General features: G+C 62.2%; 2 protein-coding genes across 3 annotated transcripts in view; one reads left to right on the top strand and one right to left on the bottom strand.

Annotated features, from left to right (window-relative positions):
* Window positions 1-2,000, bottom strand: part of H696_01728 (hypothetical protein) — a gene marked incomplete at both ends in the record, with an annotated part of 8,890 nt that extends 6,890 nt beyond the window's left edge. The window contains one exon of the mRNA XM_009495637.1: window positions 1,038-2,000. Coding sequence (XP_009493912.1) covers window positions 1,038-2,000 — 963 coding nt within the window. The remainder of the gene's footprint in view (window positions 1-1,037) is intronic.
* A 2,600-nt stretch (window positions 2,001-4,600) lies between these two features.
* H696_01727 lies at window positions 4,601-8,716 on the top strand. 2 transcript variants are annotated; one of them, XM_009495636.1, is made up of 8 exons: window positions 4,601-4,754; window positions 4,893-6,183; window positions 6,341-6,743; window positions 6,855-6,909; window positions 7,029-7,394; window positions 7,515-7,679; window positions 7,943-8,172; window positions 8,306-8,716. In XM_009495636.1, exons 1-8 carry the CDS (start codon window positions 4,701-4,703, stop codon window positions 8,541-8,543), a joined length of 2,802 nt encoding a protein of 933 aa, XP_009493911.1. In that variant the 5' UTR covers window positions 4,601-4,700; the 3' UTR covers window positions 8,544-8,716. The 2 variants fall into 2 exon arrangements, with proteins under 2 accessions (XP_009493911.1, XP_009493910.1); XM_009495635.1 differs by lacking the exon at window positions 4,601-4,754 and having other exon boundaries at window positions 4,866-6,183.
* The last annotated feature ends 33 nt before the right edge of the window (window positions 8,717-8,749 follow it).

Raw genomic sequence — 8,749 nt, 5'->3', positions numbered from 1 at the left:
TTTCCTCCCTCCCCTTGGCCAAACCGCGACTGCACACAAGCACACTTACATGCGCACTCACTCGCATACACAGACACACACACACACACACACATACACACAGGAACGGAGAAGAACAGGGGGGGCCATCCCTTCGCCCTTCTCCATCTCCCTCCTCAATCCACTTCCCAATTCTTTTCTTTAACTATCGCGCCTCCTGTCCCTCCCTCCCCCCTTGGGAGCGCTCTCTGTGGACGCCCCTTTTCGCCTTCTCGTCTCCCACTTGTCTCACATGGAACACATCCTCCCTGCTCCTGGACACAGACATGGGAGAGGCATGTGCGCCTCGCTTTTGTGGCGCGCTCGCACAGGCAAACCCGACACACGACAGAGCCCCTGCCAAGGTGAGGGATCTCACCCTGTCCGCAAGAAGCACGCCCAAAGGCATGCCGTGTCTGTGCGGACGCCACCGGGTGAGACGCTCCTCCTCTAGGTCAATGGACAGTGGTGCGCGCGGTCACGCACATGCAAGCGCCACGCGGAAGGCGCGACATGTCGCCCCGCACATCAAGCGGCAGAGCTTGGGGAGTCTGTCTCTCGCATGAGAGGAGAGGGCGCGAAAGAAAGAAAAAGAGAGAGAGAGAGAGGCAGGCGGGGAGAAGGAGATCGAGCACACGAGAGACTGTGTGTGTGTGTGTGTGTGTGTATGTGCGTATGTGTGTGCAACGCCATATCGGAGAAGATGTGTGCACATATGGACGACATGTGCATCGGCCACTCCCTCTCCCGCCGCCGAGAGTCGATCAGGGCAGCGGCAGGGGCAGGGGCAGAGGACACACGAGGACACATACAGGCACGCCGACACACCGACACACCGACACACCGACACACCGACACACACACACACACACGCCACATGCTCGCAGATGCGCTCGGCAGCCTCATCAGTGCTTTCCCCTCTAAACAGCCTCCAAAAAAAAGGCACCCACATTTCACACAAGGGGGAGGGAGGGAGAGGGACAAGGAGAAACCCCAAGCCAATGTGCTGCGTGACGTACCTCGGAAGACTTGACGAAGTTGAAGGCATCAGCGGCCGCTGCCGCAGGGCGGCGGGAAGCGGTGCTGGCGCTCCGCCGGGCGGCCGCCTTCGGCGAGGCCTGAAGGGCCCGCGAGCTCTCGGCCACCATGGCACGCCACTTGGACGTGGCGGCTTGGATGTGAGCGTGATCACCGGCCGCCGGGGGGGTGGTCCGGGCCGCCAACCTGTAGGTGCCCGGAGCAGGCTCCACACTGGGCGTGGAGTTGACAATCGACGCCATGGAGGTGGGAGTGGGCATGGACCCGCCGGTGGTCGCGAGGACGGTCCGGCGGATCTCATCACGCAGACACTGGCGCTGGTGCTCCTGCTCCTCGCGCAGGCGGGCCGCATTGCCGAATGAATCATTGTGGCAATCGGCCATACTGACCGACGACAGGTAGGAGTCGGGCAGGGGGCCGGTGGCATGGATCATGGGCTGAGCCAGACGGGCAGCCTTTGTGCCCAGCTGGGCGGCCTTGGCATCGATGGCTCCGCCGATCTTCGGCCCGGCAGCCTTTGGAGACGACTGCTTGGGGGGGGTGGCAGCGGCGGGCAGCTGCTGCTGCTGCTGCTGCTGCTGCTGCTGCTGCTGCTGACGGCCCTCGGTGCGCATGGTCGCGGGGGAAATCGGGGCCGCCTTGGGGAAGACCGCGCTAGCAGTCATACCACGGGGGGAGCCCTGGGCCGACTCAATGACCCGGGTCTCAATGATGCGCGAGACCGAGTAGGACTTCGAGTCGTCGTCGGAGTCGGCCACATGGGTGGCAAACTTCATCTTCGAGTGAGTGGTCTTATACATGTAGTCGATGCGGGGAGGCCCGGCATCGGCCGCGCCGGGCTTCGCCGGCTGCTGGCTCTTCCGGGGCGATGACGCGAGGTTGCCGGAGGGCGACTCGCTTAAGGTCCCGGAGGAGTCGAAGTTTCTCGAGTGCTGTGAACTCATTTTTGGAGGGAAGGAAGATCCTTTCTGGAGACTTGCTAATTGTCTTTTGATACTTCTGTTGTAGGGGGGTGGGGAGGGTGGTTCTAGATAGGGGCGAGTGTATGTGTGGGTGTGGGTAGTTTGGTGGATACCAAAAGCAGGGGGGGGGGGGGGGGGGGGAAAGGGAATTAGATTGAGGATGTCCGCGAGGGAAAGCAACATATCTCCGGTGCATGAGAATATGGGGCTGCCCCAATAGTATTGGAAGCAAGAGATGGGGGGGGACGGGGGCGACGCACCGAGAGGTCGCTCGAATGTCACTGATACAATGTGTTGTGGTTTAGAAAAGAGGGGGGGAGGGTCTGCTCATGAGATAGGGCGGCGGGCAGACGCCATCCAGCCAAACACCAGACACAAGACCGAGGAACCAGGTGGTCGTCGTCGGGGGAAGAGGAGATACATACAACCATGTGAGCATGTGAGTGTCGGTCGCCAGGCAGTAGATGAACCGAGGCAGGTATAAAAGAGCCCACGGTGCTCTTCCTCCTCCTTGGAACTTGGCAAAGGTGCTGTAGATAGAGATACAAGGGGAAGAGGAGGATGCGAGTGGCGAAATGGGTGCATGCATGAAAAAAAACGGCGGCAGGAGGGAGGAGGGGGGAGGGAGAAAGAGAGAGAGGGAGAAAGAGAGAGAGGGAGAAAGAGAGAGGGGCAGGCAACACGCACAACTGTGGATTGAAACTTCCGTAGAAATTCAATTTGCTTAATATTAAATTATGTATGTGTAATCCTGCTATAACCGGCCCCTTCTGGTCGGGCGTCGGGCCGCCTGCTTATATACTTCTCACTTGCAATCTGCCCGAGGCGTGCTCGGGGCGCGCCGTGCGGTGGGGTGGCGGGGAAGATATCTCCCAGGCGAGCGTCAGGCCCACCACCGGAACCAAGTACACCCTTGCACCCCCCAGGGGGAGAATCTTGTTCCAAAGATGCTTTCCAGAGTCGACGGGTGGGGGTATGGGGGGGGGGGGGGGGGACAAGAGCCGGGAGAAGGGGGGATTCTCGTCCCTTGGCCCTTCGGTCGAGGAACCACAGAATGACAAACGAAACAGGCATACACCCGTCGTGGGCGGGCAAGGAGAGGATACACCGGCACATCCAACCACAAATCCATGAACATTTCCGGGATGCACAGACCGCATCCAGGGCCAGGGAGTCAGTCCACCCCCCCCCCCCCCCATCCCCCGGCGGTCCTCTGCTCTGCTCGAGGGGGGGAGGGGGGGGTCAAAATGCGGAATTCGACATCGATCACCTCGGCCTTCGTAAACAACGGGAGTGTGCCGCTCTGTCACGGTGTGCCTGCGTCGGGCACAGCCCCGGCGTTCGCTTTTCCTACCACCCCCTCGCCCTTCGTTTCGTTTAGAACTTTGTATGCATATGCCCAATCGCTGGGCATCTGCGCGTAAGAAACTCCAACAGTTCCATTATTATGAAGCCTGGAGATCAGAGAAGATCATCCCCCCTCCATACACACACACAAACACACACAGGCAATCCATCTCGGCGATCCACAAGCATCCACTCACGGGGAAGAAATCTCGCATGAGGAAGTTCGAAATTCAGGGGCCACTATATGGCCCCGTTCTTTTTGATACCAGTTTGGATCGCTCGCCTGCGCTCGTCAAGAGTACATGCCCCCCCCCCGGTCCGACCAGCGAGGGCCGGCCCCGTTCCTGGCCAGTCAAAAGGAGACCGATGACGATCGCAGCCGCAACGCATCTGTAGATCCCGGAGGAGGCAACGTGGCGGCGGGGGGGGGGGGGGGCAGGGGGAGTCGTGCGGACCAAACTTCACCTTTCATCGAACCCCGCGTTGGGATCTCCCTCGGCTCGCGAGTCCCCCTTCCCCACCCTCGGCTAGGCGAAGACACGGCGCGGCTGGGCGTCCCCTGTGGAATGGGGCCGGGACCCGAGGAGGCGGTCTACCGGAGCCCGACCCACATTCTGGGGAAACACCCCACGATCAAAGTTGACCGCGCATGTGATTCGATCATCGGGCAAAGGCACGTGCCCTTCGTGACACCGATCGGGGCGCCCCGGCAGCGGCCTCACCCAGTCCCGGGCCCAGTTCTGCGGCCAGACCTTGCGCGATGCGGGGGCCTGCCCGAGCACTGGCGGGGATGTGAGTGGGCGAGCTGCCATGACCGAATGAGGGCCCCCCTTGCAGGTCGCGCGCATTTGCGCGGTGATGCCAGCAGCCGGCAGCTCTGGGCAATAAACAGATCCCCCGCCTGGGCAATCTGACCAACTGGGCTTCATGCATCCCCCCTGCACTTTGAAGAGTCGCCCCCCATTTGCGATTAATTCCTTCTGCCTGGATGTGTGGCGGTGCGAGTTCCTCCGGAGGGCAAAAATCCCGGATGCCTCCCCCGCGTCGGAGAGGGTGTGGCCTGCCCCTTTTCAGGCACTAGAACTCGACCACTGCCCAACGTGCTCGACAACCTCCTCCCTCCTCCCCCCCCCCCTCCCTCCCCCCCTCGCTCACCCAACATACACACATATACGCCTGTGTGCTCTGGAAGCTTCGCGCACAGATACACCCCGCCAGCACATCGATTCCCCCCCCCCCCTCACATCCCATCCAAAGCCGCTCGCCTCAGTGTTGTGGACTTTCGCGCGGCCCGGCGTCTTCCTGCCGGTCGCTCCTCTTCCATAAAGTATCAGCATGTTCTCTGGCTCCTTTTCCGTCCTCGATACCCTTTCGGGCATTGCCCAGCGAGTGCGCTCCCGGAATACTGCCGCCCCCTTTTGTCGCCATCACCGGTCTCCTTGAGGCGAGGCCAGGGAAGAATAATCGCCGCCATGCCTTTCTCACCCATTTTTCTCATGGCGCGGACGGGGGGGGAAAAAAGCACAGATGGAGCGCTCGATCGACCGGGCATTGGACATTCAAGAAGACGCCCCAAGTGCGCGGCCAGCTCCGGCCCCCGCCCCGGCCCCAGCAGCGGCGTCCACCGCCGCATTGCCTCCTCCACATATTTCATCCTCGGGCCCAATGCGACCGGGTCCCAGTGGGGCTGCCTCTAAGCTCCCGACTGATGGTGGTCCTGCGGCTGCGGCTGATGCCACGGTATCAGCCGCACTCGACTCCGTGTCGGCTGGTGCAACACCGCCCGTCCATGCCCAGACCCCAGGAAGCTTGAGCTCGCCGGCCTCCCCGACAGGTGGTTCAGCCTCAGAGAGTACATTGTCAACAGCGGATTCTGTGGCCCAGGCCAGCACACCGGTCGACCTGGACCCGCTGGACCCCGCGAAGGAGCTGGCCGATTCAGAAGTCGACACCTCAAGCAACCCGGCAAGTCCATCGGCTGTGGAATCCAGCCCCGATGAGGATGTTGAAGAGGTGGAGCCGGTCGCCGAGCTCTTGGACCCCGGCTCGCCGACCATCACCGCCACCCATGTGGCCGATCGTTCCAATGTGAGCGACCTTGAGCCAATGCCAGGCCCCTTGAAGGCTCCCCCTTCAAGGTCCCACCATGCTCCGCACTCGGCCAGCGTGGCAGAGGCCGTGGACCGCGAGCGTGCCGGTCTGCAGCGCGTGCTAGACAGCCGCGAAGCGCAGATTGTCCGGCTGACCAGCCAACACCAGCAGCTGGATGACCAGTTGACCGAGACCCGGGCACGGGCGGCCCAGCTGGAGGAGGAGGTCCAACACCTTCGCCGCCAGACAGTCGCGGCAGCAGCGGCCTCCACGTCCGGCCCCTGCAGCAGGGAGGCCTGCGCCGACACCCGGCAAGATTTGGCCCTCTCGCAGCAGGCGTACGAGGAGCTCCAAGCCGAGGCCATGCAGCTGGCTGAACGGGAGGCGCAGCTTCGCCAGGCACTGGCTACGGCGGCTGGCCAGATGAAGGAGCATCATGCTCGGAGCCGGACCTCAGAGGCTGAGATCGCCCGCCTAAATCAATTGTTAGAAACCCGGTCGGACGAGGTGCTTGGTCGTTTGCAGGCCGACCTGCAGGCCGAAAGGGACCGCGCCAACACTCTGGCCACGGATCACCACCAGCTGACCGGCCAAATGCAACAATACCAGACCGAGTGCCAGCAACTTCGCGAGGCGGTCGATCAGGCCCAGCAGCAAGCCACCACGCAGGCGGCACGGGTACTGGCCCTCGAAGGGGAAGTCGGCGCCCAGGCTGCCCAAATCGAGGGTGCGATACATATGGTCGCAGTATTTCATCCCGCCCTCCTCTCGCCCCCCTCTCCTTGTCCCCCTCTCCCAATCTTCGCTCTCCTGATGGCCGCCATCCCTCTGCCCTGTCCGTACATCCTCGCCCTCCCTGACGCAACCATCACCAACACGATCAGATCTCCTGCGCGAGCTGAACTTGGCTCGGGAAAGTGAGGCCGCATCTCGCAAGCTGGCATTGCAGTCACGCGCCCGGGCCGAGGCTCTGGCTGCGACGTCGGCTCGCCTGCAAGATCAGCAGCACGCACACCATCCCTCCTCTGGGGTCCTGAGTTTGGGGGCCTCGCCGCGGCCGAACTTGAACAGCGTCTTCCAGGGCGTCCTCTCCGGGACTGGCAGCGGGCTTCCGCTGCTGGTGACGGACAGCTTGGCCTCTGACCCGCCGCTCCTGCTCGGGGAATCGCGCGACGGGGCCTCTGGCATGCTCGGCGGGACGCCATCCGTGGCAACCACGGCAGACACCCCGGTCTCGGCCGGCCATAGGGATCGCCTCGTCACACCATCAACCGAACAGGATTCTATGTGCGTTTGCGCCAGGGCGTATTGGAGATCGGGGGGGGGGCTTTTTTTTCCATTTCCCGTGTTACATTCCGCGTCCCCCACAGGCAACTCACCCACTCCCCGGCCATGCAGGATCCACCTTCTTCAGAATCAGGCCGCCGAGGCGCGCGAGCGTGCTGACTCCCTGGTATGTCATGGCTTTTCCCTTTTGCCTCCCCTTCCCTCACACATCCCTGCCCCGGAACTGACTCCCATTGTGTGTGGTGGCATGCTCTCCCTCTCTCCCTCGCCCGTAACCGCGTGCAGTCCCTCTTGCTGACGCAATCGCAAGCAACTTGTGCCGCGCTTGAGACACGCGTCCGTATTCTGACGGACAGCCTGTCGCAGTTGCGCTCGGTGTCCGAGGCGGCGGATCCCCTCCTGCCAGGGGACACGATCGCCGCCAGCCGACGTGGCTCCGATGCACAGGCCCCCGGCGACACCAGTGGCTCCCCCCTGCTGGACCATCTCCTGTCTTTGGACTCTCCGCAGACCCCGAGCCCGCGATCTCGCCCACAGCCGCTCGGAGCCGTCGGTGTGCCGGCGCCAGCGTCATTGAACAATGACATGACCAGCTCTTCGCCTTCTGTGGCTGGCCATTCGAGTGGCCTGACGGCCGTGCATGGGCGCGAGGTACGCCACAATTCCCAGCCCCCCATAACCATAAACTGTGTGTGTGTGTGTGGGGGGGGGGGGGGGTAGGAGGCCCATTGCTTGGCATTTCGACATCCGTGGATGCTAACTCGCGTGAAGACCTTTGAGCGTGAGAAACACGCGCTCCTGGAGCGCATTCGCATCTTGGAGGAAGCGCTGGTGGCACATGCTCAGCGATCGGCGTCCTCTCCGGCCGATGGGCCCGGCGACACTGACCAGGATGATATCATCCAAGTGCTGAACTCAATACGCGATGCCATGGAGGTACGGCCTTTTTCCTGCGCATCGCCCGCCAGTCTACTCCATCTGCCTCTCTCTCTCCTCCCCTCTCTCTTCCATTACCCTCTTTCGTGCCACTTCGATTATTGCATCTCTTCACACATTTCCTCCCTTTCTTTTTTTTTGGCTGTCTATTCATCCCTCTCTCTCTCTCTCTCTCTTTCTCTCTCTCTCTCTCTCTCTCTCTCTCTCTCTCTCTCTCTCTCTCTCTCTCTCGCTTCCCCTGTATCCTCGCCCCCCTCCCCCAGGCCCACTATCGAACTCTGTTTGGCGATGGAACACATACGACCCAAGACTCGCACCACCTGGCGTCCCGAGGAGGAGCCAATAACACTCGGTCCCAGCAGCCCCCTCCAGCCCCGGAGCGTCATTTGCTGGAACGCCTGCGTGTCTCACAGGCCGCTGCTCAGTCGGCCGCCAGGGCGCGCGACGCCATGGCCGCACGTCTGTATGAGGCCGAGCAGCAGGCCACCGCACGGTGCGCTCCGACATCCGGGCCTCCTCTCTTCTCGATGGGCCTTCCCATGTTCCCTTTCTCACATGCTCCACTTGCTTCCTGCCCGGTATGTTCCCTGGGTGCGATTGCCTCGGCTGCCTGCCTTGACCCGCAGGGCCGATGAGAGCAAACAGCTCCGGGCCGAGTTGGACCGCGCGCGGGCAGACTTCGCCGAGTCCCAGCGCCAGCTGTTTGCCGCACGCGAGGAGGTCCAGCACTTGATGGAGGAGTTCCGCGAGTTCCGCGACATCTGCCGACTCAATTGGGAGCAGCTCGCTGGAGGCGGCGGCGGCGGCGGCGGCGACGGCGACGGCCTCGACAGTGATGGAGAGGAATCGCCCATGAAAGGATGAATAGTCGAGTCATGTGTATATTTTCTTGCACGTGATTGGTGTCCAACCCTAATTCGGAAAAAAGACCGCCGGCTTCTTTCCTGCGCCAAGAGCGGGGGAAGAGATCGGCCCATCGTCGATGGTTTTTTTTGTCCTTGAATTGAATTGCGTGTCCTGGCTGCGGCCGAAGACCACGGTCAATCGTGTGGCGAGGGGAGCGGGGGGGG

The sequence above is a fragment of the Fonticula alba genome (genome assembly GCF_000388065.1).
Source record: "Fonticula alba strain ATCC 38817 unplaced genomic scaffold supercont2.2, whole genome shotgun sequence".
In the NCBI taxonomy this organism is placed as follows: domain Eukaryota; order Rotosphaerida; family Fonticulaceae; genus Fonticula; species Fonticula alba.
Note: the sequence above shows the minus strand (reverse complement) of the source record. Positions and strands in the feature narration are given on the sequence as shown.

Bases quoted from the DNA above. Each gene is read 5' to 3' on its own strand.
- H696_01727 (XM_009495636.1), top strand. From the start codon at position 4,701: ATGTTCTCTGGCTCCTTTTCCGTCCTCGATACCCTTTCGGGCATTGCC. The intron at 6,184-6,340 runs GTGCGATACATA...CAACACGATCAG, and splicing joins CCAGGCTGCCCAAATCGAGG to ATCTCCTGCGCGAGCTGAAC. The intron at 7,395-7,514 runs GTACGCCACAAT...ACTCGCGTGAAG, and splicing joins CGGCCGTGCATGGGCGCGAG to ACCTTTGAGCGTGAGAAACA.